The sequence below is a fragment of the Myxocyprinus asiaticus genome, chromosome 19 (genome assembly GCF_019703515.2).
Source record: "Myxocyprinus asiaticus isolate MX2 ecotype Aquarium Trade chromosome 19, UBuf_Myxa_2, whole genome shotgun sequence".
Lineage (NCBI taxonomy): Eukaryota > Metazoa > Chordata > Actinopteri > Cypriniformes > Catostomidae > Myxocyprinus > Myxocyprinus asiaticus.
In genome coordinates this window covers 25,769,509-25,795,063 of record NC_059362.1, presented here as the reverse complement: position 1 = coordinate 25,795,063, position 25,555 = coordinate 25,769,509, and the positions used below count along the sequence as shown (strand labels likewise).

The 25,555-nt window shown below is 38.0% G+C and overlaps 1 protein-coding gene across 5 annotated transcripts in view; it reads left to right on the top strand.

Moving 5' to 3' along the window:
• Positions 1 to 451: 451 nt before the first annotated feature.
• LOC127456716 (exocyst complex component 1-like) overlaps positions 452 to 25,555 on the top strand; it is a 36,785-nt gene continuing 11,681 nt past the window's right edge. For 2 of the 5 annotated variants that reach the window (XM_051725236.1, XM_051725234.1), the window contains exons 1-11: positions 452 to 597; positions 4,552 to 4,683; positions 4,794 to 4,924; positions 5,230 to 5,389; positions 6,991 to 7,008; positions 7,317 to 7,504; positions 10,125 to 10,352; positions 11,055 to 11,187; positions 17,514 to 17,623; positions 19,832 to 19,981; positions 23,825 to 23,933. In XM_051725236.1, the coding sequence (XP_051581196.1) occupies positions 4,560 to 4,683; positions 4,794 to 4,924; positions 5,230 to 5,389; positions 6,991 to 7,008; positions 7,317 to 7,504; positions 10,125 to 10,352; positions 11,055 to 11,187; positions 17,514 to 17,623; positions 19,832 to 19,981; positions 23,825 to 23,933 (1,351 nt within the window). In that variant the 5' untranslated portion in view covers positions 452 to 597; positions 4,552 to 4,559. Of the gene's footprint in view, positions 598 to 4,551; positions 4,684 to 4,793; positions 4,925 to 5,229; positions 5,390 to 6,990; positions 7,009 to 7,316; positions 7,505 to 10,124; positions 10,353 to 11,054; positions 11,188 to 17,513; positions 17,624 to 19,831; positions 19,982 to 23,824; positions 23,934 to 25,555 lie in introns of those variants that run through there. The other 3 variants (XM_051725237.1, XM_051725235.1, XM_051725238.1) reach the window with 2 other exon arrangements.

Sequence of the window (25,555 nt, the reverse complement as noted above, 5' to 3'; positions counted from 1 at the left end):
TTGTAGGTGCCTTATTGTAACCTCGATTTTTGCTTTTTTAAAGAAGAGGGACCAGTTGAAATGATTTTTTGTTCACTCATTTGTAAAAAAAAAAAATATTACATGTATTCATATGCAAAATTTAATAGCATGGTGTGGAATTTTCAGTGTCAGTTGAGAAAAATATTTGTTGTAGTAAGATTCCTGATCTAGTTTACCTGTGGGCTTGACTGGATAAATACTATATGTATATTTCTGTCCATTATATAGCCTATAAAGTTTACTCTACGATACCACATAGTGAAAATTCGGGCAATGGCTTCCTGATAACCTGTACATTACTTTTCCCACTATGACATAAAATATGGCATTTATGTTTGTTGTTGTAATAAATAAACAGCAACCCATGAGGGACTTTTACTTTAGAAATACTAAACGGAAGTATGAAATTAATCGAGTATCGCTCATTGCAGTTTCCGTCTTCACACTGCTCTCGGGGCTGGGTCCCTGACAGCTGATGTGATTTTGAGAAAAATCTGCTTTATTTTACACAGACACTCATCTAAGCGAAAAAGACAGCATTTCAGTATTTTCGTACCTTCATTTGATATAACTAAGGTAATATTTGATTACTGATCTTTATTTATTATAAATGTTAACTTTCTAAAGCGACACCTTGTCTGTTTACAGCTGGCTTTTTCATAACATATCTAAATCATTATGATATGGGTTGTTGATATGGGAAAATATGAGTTATTTTCACCTATATAATAAAACGAATTTATATAATGATCTCAAATATAAACCGCTTTCAGGTCTATGAGCAACGTAAAAACCTTTGTGGACAAATGAAATAAGTATGCCGCAAACGGGCAGTAGTAGCGAGTCCTTCCTTAAAATACTGTGGCGGTACTTTATATGTCATTGTACTGAATAATTACCATAGCATTTACATGATTGTACTTCAAAAGAGACCATGTAATTACCATGCTTATTTCTCTTACACTTTTGTTAATGAAGAATAAATATTTAGCTTTAGGTTGCCTACATTAATGAAATGGTATTTTAGGTAACATTCTGAAGGGTGCTGGTAATTTCACTTGCATGTCTCTTGAGTACAGTCTGCAGAGTCTTATTGCACCTTGTACACTTCAAGCAATGCTGTTTATTTTAGGCAGTGCATAGTTTATAAATAGGAATTCCGTTCTCAAAAATAATAAAGATAACATTAACGAAATGTTTGTATTAGATATATTTGTGTGGCAACCACAAGGTAAAGTAGCTCCTATAAAATATCTCTTGCATTTGATCTTTCACTGATAGATGGTGTAAAAACAACGAAGTGTATGAAACTCTTTTGCATTTAACCTTAACAACCCGATTGTGACTGCTGTGTGCAATTTTCTTTTTTAGTACCTATTTATTAGTACCTAATAAACATGCAAAAAAAAAAAAAGAAAAAAAAAATCTAGAGAAAATAGTTTTCCTGTCAACATACACTGGTGGCAGATTTAGCTCTTATGGAAAGAAAATGGTACTTTTATTCACCAAAGTGGCATTCAGCTGATCACAATGTATAGTCAGGACATTAATAATATGAAAAATTACTATTACAATTTGAAAAAAATGTTCAGAACTTCTTAAACTACTTCAAAGAGTTCTCATCAAAAAATCCTCCATGTGCAGCAATGACAGCTTTGCAGATCCTTGGCATTCTAGCTGTCCGTTTGTCCAGATACTCAGGTGACATTTCACCCCACGCTTCCTGTAGCACTTGCCATAGATGTGGCTGTCTTGTCAGGCACTTCTCACACACCTTACAGTCTAGCTGATCCCACAAAAGCTCAATGGGTTTAAGATCCATAACACTCTTTTCCAATTATCTGTTGTCCGATGTCTGTGTTTCTTTGCCCACTCTATCCTTTTCTTTTTGTATTTCTGTTTCAAAAGTGGCTTTTTCTTTGCAATTCTTCCCATAAGGCCTGCACCCCTGAGTCTTCTCTTTACTGTTGTACATGAAACTGGTGTTGAGCGGGAAGAATTCAATGAGGCTGTCAGCTGAGGACATGTGAGGCATCTATTTCTCAAACTAGAGACTCTGATGTACTTATCCTCTTGTTTAGTTGTACATCTGGCCTTCCACTTCTCTTTCTGTCCTTGTTAGAGCCAGTTGTCCTTTCTCTTTGAAGATCTTCAGTTTTTTGGCAATTTCAAGCATTGTATAGCCTTCATTTCTCAAAACAATGATTGACTGATGAGTTTCTAGAGAAAGCTGTTTCTTTTTTGCCATTTTTGTCCTAATATTGACCTTAAGACATGCCAGTCTATTGCATATTGTGGCAACTCAAAAACAAACACAAAGACAATGTTAAGCTTCATTTAACGAACCAAATAGCTTTCAGCAGTGTTTGATATAATGGCAAGTGATGTTCTAGTACCAAATTAGCAACTTAGCATGATTACTCAAGGACAAGGTGTTGGAGTGATGGCTGCTGGAAATGGGGCCTGTCTAGATTTGATCAAAAATGACTTTTTTCAAATAGTGATGGTGCTGTTTTTTACATCAGTAATGTCCTGACTATACTTTGTGATCAGTTGAATACCACTTTGGTGAATTAAATTACCAGTTTCCTTCCAAAACAGAAAAATCTGTATATTATTCCAAACTTTTGGCCGCCAGTGTATGTGGATAGCAGGACTAAGTTTTGACATTTTAAATAATACCAAGCAATAGAAAGTCCGATATTTAAAAAAAAAAAAAAAATTATTTATTGTGTTTCCAGGAGTGTTGGTTTTTCACAGTTTTGAGATGTAACAGACTTTACATCGGAAATTAGCGTCAATAATTCTGATTCAAAGTAATGGCCAGCATCATCCAATCACTGCCAACCATGTTAAAATAAAATCATAAATTCTGAATCTATGTACTGATTACCATTGTCCCCTGTCTGCCAACCATGTTGAGTGGTCCAAACATCATCTGCAACTTGAAACTGAACTTTTGGTCAGATTTTAGGAGTGAATGGACTTAGCTGCATTGAGAGCTATAGTATGCTCCCTTGCATATTCTATTCCTGTCCTATTTAGTGGATGACTTAACCTCCAGTGTGCTGTCTGTCTGCACTTCAAATCAAATCAAATCACTTTTATTGTCACACAACCATATACACAAGTGCAATAGTATATATAGTATATATAAAATATACAGTAGGTTGTATTGTGCTGTATTGACATTCAGGCTGTCGGCTGATATTCAGTTGCCAGTGTGTTGTTAAGAGAATATAATTTATGACAGTCCAGTGTGATAAGATTAATAAAGTGCAGTGCTGATGTGTATTGATCGTGAGAGATCAAGAGTTCAAAAGTCTGATTGCTTGGGGGAAGAAGCCGTCATGAAGTCGGCTGGTGCGGGTCCTGATGCTGCGATACCGCCTGCTTGATGGTAGCAGTGAGAGTAGCCCATGGCTCGGGTAGCTGGAGTCTCTGATGATCCTCCGAGTTTTTTTCACACACCGCCTGGTATATATGTCCTGGAGGGAGGGAAGCTCACCTCCGATGATGTGTCTGGCAGTTCGCACCACCCTTTGCAGGGCTTTGTGGTTGTGGGCAGTGCTATTGCAGTACCAGGCAGAGATGCAGCCAGTCAGGATGCTCTCTACAGTGCAGGTGTAGAACTGTGTGAGGATGTGGTGGTTCATTCCAAACTTCCTCAGCCGTCTCAGGAAGAAGAGGCACTGATGAGCCTTCTTCACAACGGCTTCAATGTGGATGGACCATCTCAGTGATGTGGACACCCAGGAACTTGAAGCTGCTGTCTCTCTCCACTGGTGCTCCATTGATGGTGATGGGACTGTGTTCTCTGTCTTTTCACCTGGAGTCCACCACAAGCTCCTTTGTCTTACTGACGTTGAGGGAGAGGTTGTGCTCCTGACACCAGCGTGTCAGAGTCTCAGAACAGTTAGAAATGCACCTTATTTTCATCCTAACTCAATATAAAGCCTCTGAAAACCACATTTTTCAGCTTTTGGATGAACCCATTGATTCTCACTGTGATAATGCACAGTAAATATAGGATTTCTAAGGGAAAAAATGTGTTATTGTACACATTAGTGTACATTGTGTTTAGCAGCGTGGCGTTTCACGTTTTCACATTCTCAAATTTTAAAAATGGTATATCGGATGAAACTAGAGACTCTTATCTTTTGACTCAAACAGGTTTCAATGTAAAAACTTAATTAGGTTTCTTACCAGATGTAGCGTTTCTCCCAAAAACAAACTCTGCTGTGGTCGGCACCATGTTGTTTGTTCATAAGTCCAAAGTTTAACCCTTTACTGACAGCACAGTCAACTGATTTCAGTCTTCTGAACTGAAATCAGTTGGTTTAAATGAATATAAATTATAGGTTACTTATGAGGAAGCCAAAATACAATGTCCACGCGTGTGTGGGGGGGGGGGTCGCACGAGGTTAACATGTTATGAGTATAGCAGACCTCACTCATTTCAAGCTCTTCTTTGTTATAGCAGTCTTTTGCTTGCTCTGTGAAAATCTCATGTTGTGCTTATAATTCCAGGAAAAAAGATGACTGCCATCAAGCATGCCCTTCAGAGGGATATTTTCACCCCCAATGATGAGCGTCTGCTGAGTATCGTTAATGTCTGCAAGGCAGGAAAAAAGAAAAAGAATTGTTTTCTGTGTGCCACAGGTAGGGCACAGACAATTCACAGAGTATAAACGTTTGTAAAAATTACATTTTTATTTTTTTTTTACCTGTAGCAATTCAAACTAAATCAATTCTAAATGTTCCTTTTCTAGTGACAACAGAGCGCCCGGTGCAGGTAAAGGTGGTGAAAGTGAAGAAATCAGATAAAGGAGATTTCTATAAGAGGCAGATGGCCTGGGAGCTGCGCGACCTGACAGAGGTTGATGCCAAAGATGCCAATAAGGTCAGAGGTCATCAGTTTGCATCATACAAATAGAGTAATTTTTTAAATGCACAACAGAGCCAGACCAGCCTACATATAGCTTACTTATTGTTGCCTCTGCATGTTAAGCTGTGTAGGAGAATGTACTTTAATATCGAAAAAATTTGTACAGTTTAAAAAACATGATGTGCAGTAAATCTGATGTCAACATTCAGGGTATCATATTTTGTTCTGGTGTTCCTTAGCAAATCTTGTTCTCAACCGTCCTCTAATCCTCCAACTTTAGCCTCACCCCCATTCATCTTAACATTTTTATCATCCTGCAGGAGAACCCAGAGTTTGACCTGCACTTTGAGAAGGTTTATCGATGGGTGGCGAGCAGCACAGCAGAGAAGAATTCTTTCATCTCCTGTATTTGGAAGCTGAACCAGCGGTACCTTCGGAAAAAAGTGGAGTTTGTAAATGTCAGTCCACAGCTGCTGGAAGGTGTGGCTTGTTACTGTCCCTTGTGCTATGGGAGAGTAATAGCATATTATTAAACTACCAGCGAGTTTCTAATATTCAATTACCTTATAGCCTTGTGTAGAGCTGGGCGATTTTATTCCGATTTTTTTATTAATTTGAATTTACGTTTTTGACACAATTTTCGTTTTTTAAATCGTGGAATCGAGGTTTTGCATAAAATATTAGCCGACACTGTAGTTGGATGCACTGTCAATCCACCAATGGCTGAATATAAAAGAGAAAAACAAATGTTCACAGCACTTGGCTTGATGCCGCCCTCAATCTGATAAGCTGAACATGTGTGGAGATAGGCACGACTGCATGCTCCAATGTAACATAAGTTAACAACACGGAGACTGCTATAAAAGCTGGTAATATTTCCAGTACGATTGTACAATGTGATTGTAGGTAGACTTCGTACATCATGCATTTTTACACCGGCTTAATCAAACAATAACTATGTTCTGTGTAAGTCATGAAGCACTAAGCTACATTTTCTGAGATTTCAACAGAAATGTATGTGTTTATAATAAAGTGTTAGAACATACATTACAGTTATGAGCGCTTCATATCAAATCATATAATGGATAGGCTATAAATGGGAGAATCATACACATCCCCGTTTACCATGATGATTCAGACAGATCGCTAATTATTGCTGTGTTCTGTGAGGTGTGTTTCAAATGTACTGCATTAAAGCCAACATTTAGGAAGCGAAGTGATCATTTTGACAAACAGCGATATTATTTAATTTTGCTGCTCTGCTCAGCGTTTACCGCTAGATGGTGCCGCATGCTCACAGCACTGACTGATGTCATTATTTTAAACTGAGCTTTTTGCTTCTTGCGTTTTCAACTACTGAAATTTTTCTGATATCTGGACTCTATCTGCAGGTGTTCATGGTTATACATACAAATTGATTGATATACTAAAAATAGTTTCTAGATAAGCATGACTAATTCTAGATATTGATTTCTAGATTGAACTTTCTAGGTGGACTTGATTTAGAAATAATACCTAAATTGGCTTTGAGGTATTTTGTAGTTTTCTAATTGTATACTTTTATTTCTGAACATCAGTGTTATTTTAAATAAATTAGATTTTAATTTATTTTACTTTTACGCTATTCAGCTTTCTGTGTGTTGCACTTTCTTTGTGCATTTCTGTTACACACCTTTGTTTTCTATAATGAAAAAAAAACGTCTAACCAGGTTGCCTTGCATTCTAATAAGGAATGTTATTTGAATCATGTTGGAGATACTTTTTTTGAAAAATAACTTTAAATGTAGGACAATCGAATTGAAAATCATAAATCATCCTTAAGTTTGAAATTTAAAAAAAAAAAAAAAGAGATTTTATTTTTTTGCCATATCGCCCAGCCCTAGCCTTGTGATAGAAAAAACAGCATGTATGTAGAACTTTGCTGCAGTAGGAACCGAAACTAGTTTCTGTTTTCCTGCTTCTAGTGCACTCTCTATTTTGTTCTTTCTCTGAGCTCTTTGGGGCTCTGCTATGTCTTTTTGAGTGTCCCTTAATGCTTTAAACTGATCTGTACTGTTCTCTCAAAATCTCTCACTGGCCAGAGCTTCCTAAAGCCGAAGGTTTGTACTGTGTTTTTTTCTCTTCCATCTATCATCCATTTCTGTTCTCCACCTTAATTTCCCCTTTCCAGTTTGCACCTATATTTGTTGTGCCCTTCCTTAATTGTCTCTCTTTTCCCCCCATTATTTAATTTGTGTAATCACATTTTATTGTTATCTGGATTATGTTTGTGTGTATGTGTTTGTTAATAATGAATGTTTCTTACAAACAATAAATTGTTGTTGTGGGAATGTCTGAGAGTACATATACTAGCATGCATAAGTTGCAATAAAACTGTGGTTTAAATTAACTGCATCGATCTGCCCAGATTCGGTCCCTAGCGGAGAGAGTCAGAGTGTTGCTGGGGGAGACGAGGATGCTCTGGATGATTACCAGGAGCTGAACACTCGTGAGGAGCAGGACATTGAGAGCATGATGGAGGTATGCGAGTATGCCATCTCCAACGCCGAGGCCTTTGCTGAGAAACTGTCCCGGGAGCTACAGGTCCTAGACGGGGTGAGTATATAAGTTTCCCTTTCAATTCAGTTCACTCGACATTGCTGTAAGCACTATGGGTAGTGTCCATCTGCATGACTTTGCTGAAACCCTTGTACAATCACGGCAATCCTCTGATTGGCAATGGAGTCTGAGCCCCGGCCCTTCAGGCGCGCAGTTGGCCTATATAAGTGGGTGCTCAGTCACCATTTCTTCAGAATTTTCTTCCTTCGAGACTGCGAACTTTGTCTTCATCTTGGAACCCTCTCTGATTCACTGTCAAGATACACTTACAGCAGACGGAACTTCTCGGCAACATGCAAACAGAACGACTCGTCGCCTGTGCTCAGTACCTGCACCGAGAGACTTACCGCCCCCCTGTGTGTTCCGGTGAAGAGTTCTCCACATTCTCCACAACTGGTTCTTCGTTTCAGATGCTCGTCATTCCCCATAGTGCTTACAGCAATGTCGAGTGAATTGAATCAAAAGGGAACATCTCCAGTTACACATTTAACCTCAGTTCCCTGAGATGAAGGGAACAAGACATTGTGAAAGTTGGCTGCACTACTACTTCAGAGTTTCATAAAACGAGTGACTCACTCTTGTCTCTCAGTCAGAAAATTCAGAAGAAATGGTGACTGAGCGCCCGCTTATATAGGCCATCTGCACACCTTAAGGGGTAGGGCTCAGACACCATTGCCAATCAGAGGATTGTATAAGGGTTTCAGCAAATGTAGAAGGACTCTCCCCATAGTGCTTACAGCAATGTCTCGTTCCCTTCATCTCAGGGAACAGAGGTTGCATGTGTAACCAGAGACGGTTTATGATTAAGCTTTTATACAATGAGCTGTATGCAATAATAATCCAAAGGTCAAGGTTACTTAATAAAGCAAGTTTAATACCAAGTAGTCCAATTACTGATTAAGCATCATATCAGTGATGAAATAATATATATACTATATATATATATATATATATATATATATATATATATATATATATATATGATATATATATATTTTTTTTGTCATCACATTAAAGAGAAAACAATTTCACAAAATATTGTTTCTGTTAGTTTTCTTGCTATTATTCTTTCTTTCTTGAAGTCTATGGCAGCCCATAGAATCATACATAGGAAAATGCTGAAATTTGGCACACTGGTAGGGGTGGTTATGAGTAGCTCCCATACAATATTTGGGGTCTCTAACTCAAACCCTCTAGCGCCACCAACAGATAAAAGTTTCACTTACGTTTCGGCCTTTCAATTTTGAACCGTAAATCCTAGAAACAAAATTTTCCTCTGATCCCTTCATGCCGCATCTGCTTGGGTTGCATTGTTTTTCTGCTCTGCCCATTAGATTTTCCTTCATTTTTAATTTTCCGAAAAAAGTACTTTTTCAAACTTCTCCTAGACTTTATGTTCGATTTGCTTGAAATTTTGCACGCATCATCTAGATAAAAGTTATGAGATTCATGTTGGTAGACCAAACCGTTCTCATATACTGCATCAGCTAAATAGACGGCAAGCATGCCAAAATGGACGTGAGGCTGTATCTTCACAACGCTTATTGCGTATTGACACGAAACTTGTTATATGTAATCACAAGCATGACCCAAGGGCACAGCGTCACCTACTAGTCAAGAAATATAAAATATGGATATTTTTGCTTATAACTTCTGAATAGATTGGCCTAAGATCTTGAAACAGCTCTCTATAGATTCCTTGAGACATTATGAGTCGAATGATGACCAATTACCTATTGGCCATTTTCGGCATTGGCCATTTTGAATTTTGCCTTAAAATGCTGTATTTTACAAATGCATTAGCGTAGCATTCCGAAACTTGGTATGCATCATCAGCACCATTCTCTAAATGGGTACTTGTTAAGTTTGAGGCCAACACCACCTTGTTGTAAAAAGTTATAAAGAATTATGTCAAAATGCTTACAGTGTTTGAATATTTTGGCCTTTTGTCATGAGACTTGTGTTTTTTGCTTCCTTAGGTCATGCTGAATAGATGATACCAAATTTGCCATGGTCGGACATACTTCCTGTACATCCGATTTGCATGAAATTTGCAGTGTATCGTCTAGGGACACTCTTGACAGAAAGTTATGAAGAGATTTTCGATAGACCAAACAGTTCTTGAATAAATGCATCAACAGAATAGATGGCAAGATTCCTAAAAGTATTCGGGCAGTATCTTGGCAAAGCTTTGGTATATTGACATGAAACTTTGGATGAGTCATTATCACCACATTCTGACCACACTATATAAATTTGGTGATAGCGCCACCTATTTTTCAAAAGTTATAATGAATTATATTGTAATATAAATTGCTTTCCTTGAAATCATAATCAGTGATGTCCAGTCACTTCTTCCAACTTCCACTTCTTACTTACATGTTGGTATGCTTGGCCCCGTAATTTCTTCTTGCAGCTATATATTTTTTACTTATTGGATTCTTTTGTATTGTGATTACAAGTTTTGGTACTGTGAATATTTTTGTAATCACATTAAAGATTAAATATATATATATATATATATTTTAGTAATTGGTTTCTTTTGTATTGTGAATACATGTTTTGGTACTGTGAATATTTTTGTCATTACTCATGTGTTCATCTGTTCTTTGGTCAGGCTAACATCCAGTCCATCATGGCCTCTGAGAAGCAGGTGAACATACTCATGCAGCTGCTGGATCAGGCACTGGCAGAGGTGGACAACATTGAGGGAAAGTTGTTCAGCTATGAGGAGATGCTGCAGAGCGTAAAGGAGCAGATGGACCAGATCTCTCAGAGTAACCGTCTTATCCAGATCAGCAACACCAATAATGGCAAACTACTGGATGAGATACAGTTCCTTGTGGTATGTTAGGGGACAGTAGAGATTGAACCCAGGATGGTATAACAGGAGCAGGGGTATGTTATGGGTTTAAGGTTAACAGTATGTGGACACTCCCTTCTAATAAACATGTTTGGTTAGGTCCCTCAATTCTAGTGAACATAAATCTTAATTCTACATCCTACTATGATATCGTGAATGTGTGCTTCCATCTTTGTGGCAACAGTATCTGGATGGCCCCTTTCTTCTCCAACATTACTTTGCCAGTGTGCACAAAGCAAGGTCCTTAAAGGAATGGTTTGCTAAGTCTTGTGTAGAAGAATGTGACTGGCCTGCACAAAGCCCAGACCTGAACCCCACTGAACACCTTTGGGATGAACTGGAATGTTGACTGTGAGCCAAACATCATTGCCTGACCACACTGATGCTCTTCTGTCTGAATGGGAGCCAATCCCCTTAACCATGTTAGTGGAAAACTAATGATAGGGTGGACTAACTCCCTATTAATTGCGTTTGGGTGTCCTCATACTTTTGGCCATATAGTGTATGTGTGATGTGTTGGGATGTTGAGTGTGTGATGTCAACAGAGCATATACTAACTGTCCCCTTATGTTTTTATCATCTCTGATATGTCTATATGCTCTCTGTTTTTCAATTAATCTCGCCATGGCCACTTGCACTCTCATTTAATTTTTTTTTTTTTTTTTTTTTTACCATACCTGGTAGAACTACATGGATCTTTCAAAAGGACACATCAAGGCTTTGCAGGAGGGAGATCTGTCTTCTCCTAAGGGTATCGAGGCCTGCATCAATGCCTCTGAAGCTCTGTCACAGTGCATGAATGTTGCACTCAGACCAGGTAGAGTTCGTCTGAATCAGTGGGAATGCTCTCATAAAAAATTGAGTTTATAAATGACTTTTTGACCTTTAAAAGTTTAGTTCACCCAAAAATGACAATTTTCTCATTTATTCACCCTCATGCCATCCCAAATGTGTATGACTTTATTATAGAACACAGAGATTTTTAGAAGAATATCTCAGCTCTTTAGGTCCATACAGTGCAAGTGAATGGTGACCAAAATGGATTGGATTGTTTGAAAAGGCATGGATTAATTAAGACTGGAGTCTTATAAATTACTTTTATGCTGCCTTTATGTGCTTTTTGGAGCTTCAACGTTTTGGTCACCATTTACTTGCATTGTATGCTGAGCTGAGATTTTCTTTCTGTAATTAATTTTTTTTATTAAGTCTTCCAATAATAAAGAAAAGCAAAAACATATATATCTATATACAAACAACATTTAAACCCCACAACCACCCCTCCCCCTCCCAATCCCCAACCCCGCCCCCAAACAAACATCCCTGTGGTCACACATGAATTTGAAAAAAAGGGAAACAAACAAACAAAAAAAAAAAAATATATATATATATATATATATATATATATATATATATATATATATATAATAATCATACTCAACCAAAACTACACTACTGTCTCCACGCCCCACCCCGAGAGCCCTCCAAAAATTTAAAATAATTGCCCCATTTCCCGACAAACAAATCTAAGTTACCCCGTCTACCCAATGACACCTCTTCAAAAGCCACCACCCTCCCCATCTCCGTGCACCACTCCAGAAATGGGGGCACATCAGCTGACCTCCAGCCCCTCAAAATAATCTGCCTGGCAATCATCACACAGGTCTGAACCCAATTCTCTATGTGACTATTCCCCACATCGATGACCGTCCTATCGCCCAAAACACAAAGTCTGGGGCAAAATGAAACCCGAGTGCCCAACATGTCACACACAAAATTCTGAACCTTCAACCAGAATTTCTATACCACCAAAAACATGGGCCATGTTTCCAGCCTTCAATTGGCATCGCCAGCAGGTGGGTGTGTTTTTAAGACCAAGCCTATACAATCTAGAGGGGGTCCAATAAAATCTGTGTAAAATCTTGAATTGCATAAAACGCACCCTTGCATCTCTAGATGCAAACTTGACATTTAAAGAATCCTAGCCCACACTCCCTCCTCCAATACCAAGTTGAAATCTTTCTCCCATAATCTCTTGAAAGAAGTTAAAGCTCTGTCCCTCAGACTCTGAATTAGCAGGGAGTAATACACTGATGCCTCATGACCTTTTCCAAAAGCAGTAATCACCACTCCCAGAGTATCTGCCGCTTTAGAGGGGTGTATGCTACTCCTAAAAATAGTACAGAGTAGGTGGCGCAGTTACCTATAAATACCTATAAAACTGAGATCTGGGGATCCCAAAATGTTGAACCAAATTTTCAAAAGATCTCAACACCCCATTCTCATATAGGTCACCGAGCGTATTAACCTCCCTCACAATCCACTCTGACCAGCAGAAAGGGGACTTATTAATACATAATTTTGGGTTCAGCCATATGCTCGTGGCAACATTTAAATAAATGTCTGAATTAAACACTCTGGACACTTTTGTCCATACCGAGTGCAAATTATAGAGATAACGGGGTGTAACTTAACTTCTCTGATTAGTTTAATAGAAAGGCTTTGCAATGGCGAAATAGGGGCAAGAACTTCCTGTTCAGTACCAGGGAGGGGCTCTCTCAGGTGGAAGTGACCAATGAGCCAAATGTCTGAGACTGAATGCATAATAATAAAACAAAATCTTGGGTAGGCCTAGCCCACCTTTGTCAATTGGCCTATGTAATTTATTGAAATGTAATCTGGGACGTTTACCCTTCCAAATGAAGGACTTCGCTATGCTATCAAATTGCTTGAAATAAGAGAGGGGAACATCTACAGGGAGAGATTGTAGTAGGTAGTTACATTTTGGAATACAATTCATTTTAATAACATTAACCTTCCCAATCATAGATAAATGTAATGAAGCCCACCTACCCACATCACTCGAAAACCTTTTTATTAGGGGATCAAAATTAACTCTAACTAAATTTGCTGGGGATAAAATGGCCAAATACTTAATACCCTGTTTGGGCCACTAGAAGGCACCTGGCTGGAAAGCCGTTACTGGGCAGTACGCTTCAGAGCCAAAGCTTCGGATTTAGACCAATTAACTCTGTATCCTGAGAACTTAGAAAATAAATGAATAATTCTGTGGCAAGGCATAGATCTAGTGGAGTCAGAGAGGAATAATAAAATATCATCTGTATAAAGCAAAAGCTTATGTGCACCACCTCCTGCCACCACCCCTGGAAAATCATCTTCCCTTCTTATCGTGGCTGCTAATGGTTCCAGGGCAAGACAGAACAATAATGGAGAAAGAGGGCAACCCTCAGGGGTGCCCCTGTCCAGAGTAAAATAATCTGAAATTAATCCATTTGTTTGTACCGCTGCTACCGGGTCTCTATAAAGTAACATAATCCATCTAACAAATGTATTCCCAAACCCATATATTTCCAAAATCTTAAAAAGATAATCCCATTCTACAATATCAAATGCCTTTTCAGTGTCAAGTGAGATGGCAGCGACCGGAATCTGATCATTCACCACTGACCATGAGATACTGATGAAACGCCTAATGTTATCAGAAGAGTAGCGGCCCTGAATGAACCCCAGCTGGTCTGTATGTATAAGAGATGTCACAGGTTTACTTAATCAGTTAGCCAAAATTTTTGACAACATTTAACATCTAGCTGGATCAGGAAAATTGGATGTTAACTCTTACACTTACTCGGATCTTTGTCCTTTTTAAGAATCAGACTGATCTGGGCTTGTGTCATGGTTGGCGGAAGCTTTCCATTCTTTAATGATTCCGTATAAACTTCCAATAAAAGTGGAGCCAGTTCTGTAGCATAAGATCTAAAAAAATTCAGTGGGAAAGCCATCTGGCCCCGGAGCCTTGCCTGTAGGCAGGGCCTTTAATTACATCGTCAAGCTCCTCCAAATTTATCTCAGAATCAAGATAATTTTTTTGCTCATTCGTCAGTTTAGGGAGATCTAATGGTTCCACAAACTTTCTAATATCTTCATCAGTAGACGAAGACGTGGAACTATAAAGATTAAGATAGAATTCTTTAAAAGCATTATTAATATCAGTGGCTGAGGTAAAAATTTCACCACCAGCAGATTTCACTGAGGGAATGGAAGAAAAAGACTCTCTCTGCTTTATATATTTAGCCAAAAGCTTCTCTACTGTCTTGCCCTAAATAACCAAAACTCCACCTTCCGCGACAAAATAGTATTATATCTGTATTTTAATCGGGTCAATTCTCTGAGGCCATCAGACGACATTTGGCAGTTATGTTCTCTTTCGGTACTTTTAATATTCTCTTCCAACTCCACGAGTTCTCGTGCTTTGGATTTTTTGATGAATGAGGCATACTGTATGATCGAATCCTAAGAACCGTCTTACGTGCCTCCCAAGCCATGCCCACAGAGGATACTGAGGACCAGTTGGTCTCTATATAGACACTGATTTCAGCCTTTAACATTTGTTGGAATTCAGGATTTTGCAAAAGGGATACATTAAAGCGGCAACTATTTGATTTCTTTTTCTCCAAATGTGGCAACACCTCTAAACTCACCAGGGCGTGATCTGAGACTAAAATGTTTCCAATTGAGCATCAACAACCGATGAAATGAGGGACTTAGATATAAAAAAATACAAATCTATTCTAGAATAAATCTTATGGACTGATGAAAAAAAATTATAGTCCCTACCAGATGGGTTCAGAAGTCCCCAAATATCTGCAAGACCAAGATTTTTACACATCCTGTGAAGTGTCAATGTTGCTCTGGGGGCTTGCACACTTTTGCTTCTATGATCAAGGATTGAGTCCATCAAAAGATTAAAGTCTCCTCCCAATATCATATCATGAGGGGTGCCAGCAGCTTGCAACATCCCTTCAAGCTCTACAAAAAAGCCCTGATCATCAGCGTTAGGTGAGTAAATATTAGCCAAAATCAACCTTTGCCCCTGAATTTCTGCTAAAACAATAATGACTCTTCCTAATTTATCTTTAATCTGTTTGCGACATTTGAATTGTAGATGTTTACATATCAATGTGATGACTCCCCTGCTCTTACTTGAGCCAGCACTAAAGAAAACATGTCCACCCCATATCTTCCCAAATTTTTCAGCTTCCTGCAGGGAAAGATGCGTTTCTTGAAGAAACGCTATATCATATTTCTTACGTTTAAGAAAATAAATAACCTTCCTTCTTTTTATGGGGTGCCCCAACCCATTCACATTCCACGTGGAGAGAGAAAATCCACTCATACTAACATTTGACATTTTGACATATTAGAAAAAATTGATTGTATCAAAAATAAAATTATAAAGACCACATTCCAACATTAGTGCCACATTTAAACCCCAAACTTCCCCCAGAACCAAACAAACAGAAAATTGAAAAACATGCGCATTAAACCCACGCACGACATTGCCAACCGGCGTCCATCCTTTTAAACTCAAAAAGTCCCTGTACACCTACGAGAGCCCTAGTGACAACTTTGCCGTCGGATTGCCCAAGTCCGGTGCTTCTGTACAAATTTTGTGAGACAGAATTACCTAACAGAAAATAATCTATAAAACAAACACCAGCCAATAGGCAGAATAAACACAATGAACATGTAGATTCATTCAGTCTCGAAGGTGTGTTCCTCCACAAAACAAATTCCAGCCGCTAGCGGGAACAGCACACACACACAAAAAAAAGCTGTTCAGTTTCCTCGGACAGTCAAACGAATGTTCAGTGAGCCGGCTATTTCATGAGTGCAGGAGATGACCTAATCATTCCAATGTCCTGCAAAAAATACTCCACGAAACAAACTCCATCTAATAGGAGGCATAAGCACAAAGAAAGAGCAGATTCATCCACAACTGTCCCGAAGGAGTATTATTCCACAAAACAAACTCCAGCCGCTAGGCGGAACCAGCACAAAAAGAAACAAAAAAGGTGCCCAGCTTCCTCAGACAGTCAAGTGTATGTACAGCAAGTCAAGCTCACTTGGGGGCCACATGAGAAAATCAAATGGTTTATTCACCCCATTGTCTCTATGAAAGACAATGCTTGCTGTGGGCATGTAAATATTTTGCGTCCATCCTTAGTATCTGTTCTCAATTTGGCCAGAAACATCAGAGCTAAAGCGATCTTCCGTTGATGTAAGAGTTTCTTGCATTCCTTGAATCAATCATGTTTTTCTCTTGTCAAATTTGCAAAATCTGGGAACAAGAAAATGTTGTGATTCTTCCTAGAAAGCTTTCCTGTGCTCCTCGCCTCGCGCAACACGAGATCTTTATCGGATGATCTCAGAAATTTGGCCAGAATTGATTGGGGCCTGTCTCCCTCAGCCGATCTCCGAACCAGGTCTCTGTGAGCTCGCTCGATTTCCAGCTTATGGCCTGTTATGTCAAGCAGACTCGGGAAGAGCTCGTCTAGGAATTTCACCATATCTCTGCCTTCTTCATGCTCAGGAATTCCAACAATTCGGACGTTGTTTCGCTGATTACGATTCTGCAAATCCTCCAACTTTTCCCAAATGCGTTCCAAGTCTATCTTGGTCGCTAGCGGGTTAGCAGCTAATTTCCTATCCGATGTCCCCGATTCTTGTAACCAACTCAGAGAATTTCATTTCCATCGCAGTAATCGATCAACATATTACAGCAAGATCCTCTAAGTTAGCAACAACTTTTGTCAGCATCACAGACATGCTCGCCAGTTGGCATTGAATTTCTCAAGCCGCACCGTCCAAACCGAGTCCCTGGTCTGCGGGCCCATCTGAAGCACCAGCTTGAGCACGTAAGTGTCTTTTAATATCTCCAGAGCACGAGGATTTTGAATTCCTTGCCATGTTGACTTCAAAGAACAGTTGTGTAGCAGGGTGTATCGAATCTCACCAGTTTATGACATAAAAATAATTAAAAACTAGCAAAGTGCGCAGAGCTCGCCGTTTACATGTCCGCTCTTCGCATGGCGTCACGTGACCTCTTGAGCTGAGATATTATTCTAAAAATCATGGTATATGTTCTACAGAAGAAAATCATACACATCTGGGATGGCATGAGTATGAGTAAATGATGAGGGAATTTTTGGGTGAACTATCCCTTTAATCAGCATTGTTTAGCAAATTATTTAGAAGTCCAAAGAGTTCACTTTTCCTGCAATTGTAGCACTTTTTACAGGTGTCCATTAACAGTATTGAATATATTTGTGTGATGTTCTGTGATAGGTCATGATAAGTTGATGTCAGTCAAGCAGCAGCAGCATCTGTTTTGTGACCTCAAAGATTCTTTTGCCCGACGTCTCACCAACCACCTCAACAACGTGTTTGTACACCAGGTAAGGTACGCTCACATCTAGGGAATCACACACACACATAATCACAGGTATTATTGGGACAAGTTCATCTACTTGACAATATTCCACAAGATACAGGTGAAGAACACATGCACGATTGTTACCTACATATTTCTAAGCATGCTTTAAGATTTCCACAGTTACGGAAAACCTCAAAATATCAGGGAATTTTTAAAGGCCTGGAAAAGTCATGGAAATTTCTATTGTGAATATGCATTTATCTAGTTAATCTCAGCTCTATAACATTTGTTGGCTAGATATTGCTCTTGTATAGATTAAAACATGCTTGCAAGCCATTACAGTGGACTATTTGTGAGTTAAGAAATCTTTTTTGTCGGTTATTGTCAATGAATCGGTTGAACCGTTTCACAAATCAGTCTGGATTATTCATTAGGGAATTCCCCTGAATCTAAATTGATGAATGAATAACTGGATAGGTTGTGGAAAAATCAAGGAGATTAATTGATCAAAAAGTGTGGGAACCCTGATGCTTACACATTTGACATCGTGTATTATTGTGGAGGAAATAAACCAACGTATAATTATTATTTTTTTTTATGATCATGAAAGACTAGTAAGTTAGGTTTTGTTTCAGTTGGTCTACCTTTTCCTTTCTTATCGGTTGTCTCTTATCTGCCTCTGTCTTTGATTGATTCTTTCTCCTGTGTTTCTGTTTCTTATTTGCCACCAGTCCTGTCTCTATTCTACTTTACTTTACTGTGCTCTTTGTTCCTCTGTCAGTTCAACCACTTCAGTCACTTCAAAATGACCATCCCTCAATTCTATAGGTCGTCCTGTCTGTCACTCCCTGTGAGTACGCCCACTCCAGCACCCTCTTTGACCCGCCCACTCTAACAGTCACGCAACTTCACTTCCTCAACTGTCTCATCAAATGCATCTCTTTCCCTGGAAACTTTTAATTTAAGCATGTTTATGGTGATGTAGATCAAATGTTCTCATCTTAGGATTCTAAATCTGGCTCTACACTAGCTGATTTTCCAATGATTTTCAGGTGTTAGCTTCAGTAACATAATCACCGGCCAGGCAGAGGGAGACAGGCGCCCATTAGCACCTCTCAGCTGGAGGTGTTAATCACTTGACGGTCAGGACTCCCTGCTGAGTTAATGGATTCAAGCACTGAAAAAACACATTTGGTTTGAAAAAATAATTCTGTCACTGAGAAGAAGTGACAAGATGACAAGCTGATCGGAACATTTTTTTTTTTATCACACTCAGCTGCATATTATCAGAAACACTGATTAAAATCCATAGTGATTCTGTCATTCTGCAATGCAAAAGCAACTAATGACTGATAAAAATAACATTGACGGACATTTGAATGTTTTGGTGATTTTAAAATATAACCTTATGAAAGCCAACTGAACCATGAAGAAAATGCAACACTAAGTATTTTAGCCCCTGTTTCAGAACAATCAGGCAAACTACAGGTCTGAAAACACCCCAAATCACTATATTGCAATTGCAGTTTTACTCATGTTGTTATTTTGTTGGAGAGAGATAGTTGCAGTATGTGTTTCACCCCTCCACCATTTTTAATCAGCAAGTGTGTTATACCACTGACTGAAGAGAGCGAGATCTCAGCAAAACACTCTGCATGTGTGACGCCCTAGGCCAAAACGAGTTGTTTTGAGTCTGCTAGTGTAGAGCCAGCTTAAGATGATTGCCCCATAAACTTCCCTGCCAACATCATACTCATATTATTAGCTCTTGGTTTTGACCCCTTAAGATGTGAAGGGGTCTTCATTGCCTTGTTTTGCTTATTCTTTAATGGAATTATGGGGTGCTTGTGAGAAGATCGGCCTGGTCAGCATGCACTTCCTGCAGTGTATGTCCTTTTGGTCCTGGATGTTTCATAGATACTTTCAGAAGCAACTGTTTGACTTAGAGAATAGCTCTCAAAGCCTTACTATCAGTTTTATTATGTCAGCTTTCTTGAACTCATGAGGCTTGGTGATAAACAGCAAGTAAACATTTTGCCCGACTAAGTACAGTTTGTGCTCCGATTCAGTGGAATGACATTATAACATAAACCCTGATCTCATTGTGGGAGTGAGTGTTTGTGTTTTTTTCTTAATACTGACTTAGGAAACTGTGTGCATCCACAACTTTTGTTAGGAAAGTGAACTGTTTCCATACTGTCTGTTTTTCTCTCTGTTTGCGTGTGTGTAGGGACATGATCAGAGTTCAACACTGGCCCAGCACCCAGCTGAGCTGACTTTACCAAAACACAACCCTCTGCACAGAGACCTGCTCCGATATGCCAAACTGATGGAATGGCTGAAGAACACCCAGAGAGAGAAATATGAGGGTCTCTCCAGAGTGAGTGCTATGTGATCACTGTTCTGATTATCACAGTCATTATCATCATTATGATTTATTTTTGTTATTAACAATTTTATTGATTCCAAAAATAAAACATACAAACACAACATAAAAAATGGAATCCATTATTCATATTATCACCCCCCCACAAACATGCAGTACTGTGGTCACCAACAATTAGATCATCAAAATAAAATAAATACAAAAATACATTAAAAAAACAAGATATACATTCAAACAAAATCAATAAAACACATACACAACTAAACTACAAATCCCTCTCCACAACCATTCCCTGAGAACCATCCAAAAAAGCCAAATAACCCCCCCACTTCCTGACAAACAAATCCCATTTCCCCAGCCTTCTAAAAAACATCTCCTCAAACGCCGCCACCTCGCCCATCTCCCCGAACCATTCTCTAAATGAAGGTGCCCCAGCCGACTTCCATCCCCTGAGGATGATTTTTTTTTACCAATCATGACTCCGGCTAGGACCCAACTTTTTAAATAACTGATCCCCAATGTTCAGAGTCATCCCATCACCCAGGATACAGATTCTGGGGCTAAATTAAAGTTCAGTGTTCAACACCTCACTCATAAAGTTCATAAAGTTCCCAACCAAAATTCTTGGATCTTTAAACATCCCCAAAATACATGTATTGTGTCCCCGTCTTCTGATTGGCACCGCCAGCAGGTGGGTGTGTCTTATATGCAAAATCTTAAATTGCATCAGATGGACCCTTGCATCTCTAGATGCAGACTTGATGCTTTTTAGGATGCTGGCCCACACTCCCTCCTCCAATACCAGATTTAAATCATTCTCCCATAATCTCTTGAGAGAAGATGAAGTTCCATCCCCCAGACTCTGAATCAACAGGGAGTAATACACTGATGCTTCATGACCTTTCCCAAAAGCAGTAATCACCATTTCCAGAGTATCTGCCATTTTAGGGGAGTGTACACCACTCCCAAAATCATCATTTTGATTGATTGACAATACCACTGAGGTTTGAAAGCATTAGGTTACATGCAAAATTGAGCATTGTTCCATCTTGATTAAATTATACAAGTGAATTGAAGATATATTGGATGGAGTATTTTTAAACTTCATAATAATCAAGGACAAAAAACAAACAAAAAAAGCATTGTTACATAGCTATAATCTAGTGATGTATAAAGTACTGGTACTTCAGCACCAAGTTGATACTAAAATAAAAATACAGTACTGTGCAAGTTTTAGGCACTTGTGAAAAATGTTGCATAGTGAGGATGTCTTCAAAAATAATGACATAAATAGTTTTCATTTATCACTTAATGTCATACAAAGTCCAGTAAACATAAAAAAGCTAAATCAATATTCAGTGTGACCACCTTTGTATTTAAAACAGCACCAATTCTCCTAGATACACCTGGACACAGTTTTTCTTGGTTGTTGGCAGATAGGATGTTCCAAGCTTCTTGGAGAATTTGCCAGAGTTCTTCTATCTTTTTAGGCTGTCTCAATTGCTTCTGTCTCTTTATGTAATCCCAGACTGAAACGATGTTCAGTGTTGGGCTCTATGGGGGCCATGACATCTGTTGCAGGGCTCCCTGTTCTTATATTTCCTATTGAAACACTAAAGCTGAAGATATAAATAACCATCTTAAGACAAATGCTTTTGTGAAACATCTTATGTGCCTAAGACTTATGCACAGTACTGTATGTCACAATACCTGTGTTTCTGTATACCGAGCACCGAGTGACACACAACTGCTTTCAAATGCTCACACGTTTATTTGAGCGTGTGCTTTGTTACTCCTTTACACTGGAATGCACAATTAATCAAATTAAAATTGTGATATGTCCAAGTGTAATTATTAAACCGTGAAAGGCTGCAATCTTATTCTGCATGAGCTGTGTGCTTTAAATTAATGTGTGAAGCCGACCGCTCATAACTCCAAACTCCACAGACATTGAGAATCATTTGCATTGTATGAGATGACAAAGCAGAGCAATAATCCACTGTGGAATGCGCGGCACATGTAGACTGTATATTTATATAATAAAATCACAGATTGTGCACTTTAACAATCACACTGGTTCATGTAGCGAACTGTTTATCCTTCAGAAGAAGTGAAGCTTCTGGCAAAACCACACTTCAAAATAAACGCATGATTCAAAATTAAAGTTGGATGCCTGAAGTTTAAGAAATTGCAACAGAAATATATTACTGTATAATAAAATGTAATATTCACTGAAGTAATCTTAATAATAACAATAATAAATAATGATTAGTAAATAATAATAATAAAAATTAAGCAATTTATCACAAGCAAGAGTGGTGTTGCACTGAATAAAAGTTTATATTTTTTTACTTGTTATAAGTTTTAAAAAAGTTTTAAGAATCAATTTATAAGACACCATTTTATTGATTAAATAAACTTTAAAACATGGAATTCTGGGTGTAAAAAGGATTTGGGGGGAAAAAAACAGTAGTGCCCTTAAAAACACTAAAGTAATGCATACTTTATTGAGAAACACTTGAAGAAAACATGCATTTCTTTTAATTTATTATTTATATTGAAATTTTACTTTAAATAGGCTGAAGGAGTGTGTCCAATAGTACACTACCATATTAGTATATTTTTGCTGTGGTATCGAAATTGGTATCGAGAACCATGAAATTTCACTGGTATCGGTATGGACTACTGAAATTTTGGTATCGTGACAACACTTCTATAATCATACATGGTTTCTGAAACACTGCAGATCCCCATTACAGTATCACAATAACTCTAAAGCCTAATTTATACTATGGAAGAAGCCAAACTTTTTTCTCCTGGACAAACTTAAGCACCCTAGGCGAACAAAGCTGGCACACTGCGTTGTTTTAAAATTAGTTAGTTGAGGGTGACGTCACGGTGTTTAACATACTGTTCCAGCTATGGAAGTAATGCCAAAAATGCTGGTCTTTCTCTCCCTGGATCATCACTTCTTTGCCTTATTAAATGTGTCACAGAGCCCCTTCCACTTTTGGCAACAAGTTACCTAATTTGGCTTCATAAAAAAACGCAATACCTCTCAACACATTTGTTGTGGCCATGCTGTCTTTGTGGAGTTTGTGTTGTAAATCATATAAAAAGTGTACCTCTGCATAATCTCTGAGAGATTGGCTGCGACGTTATCCATTTTTAACGATAGTAACCTAGGTAACTACTCCTCAGCTGGTACGCGCCATTGTAAATAAAAAAACGTCACGTCCAAACCACACCCATGATTAGTTTTAACCAGAGAAAAATCAGCAAACTAACACCTTGGCAGAACAAAAACACCACTGCATTTCAGCATAATTTTTAGACAAAATAAGCTTTTCACCCAGTAAGTATAAATTAGCCTGAAGTAGTACATTACTAGCAGTTAATCATTAAATCACAAGACATTAGTTAGAACATCCATCATTGCTGCTTGTTATAATGACCATTACTAACATTAATCACAGCAAAAGAAGAAAAATGGATATCAGTGGTGCATTATCATTATTAACATCGGCACTGATAATAATTTCAACATTCACAATTACAGTAACCATAAATGTGCCATCATAATCACATATCTCATCCATATGTCCTCTGAGAATTTTTCATTTTTAAAATGGCAACACCTCAGCGGCCTTTAATTTCAGCTCTGGTCAGACCTAATAATACTGTTAATGTTATTTTAGAGATGTTAAACCCAATAAACTGAAAGACAGTGCACGTTTTAAAGTTTTAACCAGAAAGATTTCCTGATCATCACTCAGTTAAACTTCTTGTAATAATCCAAATGTGCTTAAATTCCTCCCTCCTTGATGTTTTTTACAGACATATGTGGATTACATGACCCGACTGTATGAGCGGGAAATTAAAGACTTTTTTGAGGTGGCAAAGATCAAAATGGCAGGAACTAGTAAGGACGTGAAAGGAAAGTTTGGTAAGATCACACTTTTTTCTTTTTGATTGTTTATGTGAGTTTGTGTCATGTATATGGAAGTCTTGAGAGGGAATTTTTTTTTGTCTATGCTATAACTTCAGTCAGTGTTTGTCTTGTGTATGCCATGTTTTGTATTTGTCATTGTGTGTGCTGTTTGCAATGTACATGTGCTTTGTCTTTTCTTGCACTAATTAGCAGTTTAGTGTTGAATTTAAAGGTTCATATAGATGCATTCCAAAATAGAATTATTGAGATTTCAGTCATTGCTTGCCTTTTGATACCTGTCAATTGATATATGATGATGTGTAACTTCACATGTTCTGTTTTCATAGTAATGTCCTGACATGTGCTTCATGGCCCACAGCGGGCTCACCATTGCATGTGCCAGATTGGAGCTTAAACATATGCTAGAGGCATGACACTCACTTTGTTCTGTGAAAAGAAACCATGAATGGATGGCACTTTAGAATGTTTATTAATGGAATTTTCGGGGTGCAGTACACGTTTTGATGGCGCTCCTTTTCTTTCAAAAAACAAAAATCTGTGTTACAGTGAGACACTTACAATGGAAATGAATGGGGCCAAGAAGTAAAAGTTAAAATACTATTTAAAAAATATAGCCACACAACATAAACAATATGCTTGTTAACATGATTTTAGAGTGATAAAATCACTTACTAACCTTTTCTGTGTAAAGTTATACCTAATTTTACAACTTCGTTGCCATGATGATGTAATGTCAACAAACCTGAAAATGCAAAAATGACTGTAAAAACTATGATTTAAACAACTTAACAGCTCAAATAATACATGAGTTTTAACAGAAGAATTAATGTAAGTGCTCTTATCGAATTATAAGTTTCACATTTCTGCCTTCTCCAAAAAATTGGCCCCGTTCACTTCCAAGTCAAAACAATTTTTTTATGATAATCAACATTATGCCACAAATGCTGTTGATTGAGCTTAACTTGTATTGAACCTGGAAAATTCCTTTAAGAACAGTGTAGTGCATTTGAGCCTAAAAAAATAAAACAACGAATTATTTATTTTAGCATTATTTCCACTCAAAGCTATATGGTGGGGTTCAAACGTCTTAGACCACATTGAAAATCTAGTTTCGGTTTTTGAAAAATATTAAACAAAGAAACGTTATAATGTAAAATGAATGAGAAATATTTAAGATTCTGCACTATTTCTAGGTCACTGATCAAAAAAGCTAATTTGTGGGGAACTGGGTAGCTCAGCGAGTATTGATGCTGACTACCACCCCTGGAGTCGCGAGTTCAAATCCAGGGCGTTCTGAGTGAGAGAAAAAAAAAAGAAAAAAAAAGCTAATTTGTAATCATGTTAACTCCTTTGGAAAGATTAGATTTTCTTGTTTCCATTAAAGCACACAATATGCTCTTTGAAACATTCTCAGATCATGCTGGGTTAACATGGAATTTCTTAGTAATTCTAAAAAAATACTAAGTTCAACCTTTTACTTAAATTGTTATGCTGGTAATATAATTTGTTATAAAACAAAAAACAAATTACATTAGAACAATGTAAAATTGAAGCATTTGTGGAAGTAGACTTTTGAGCCCCACTATACACCAATCAGCCACAACATTAAAACCACC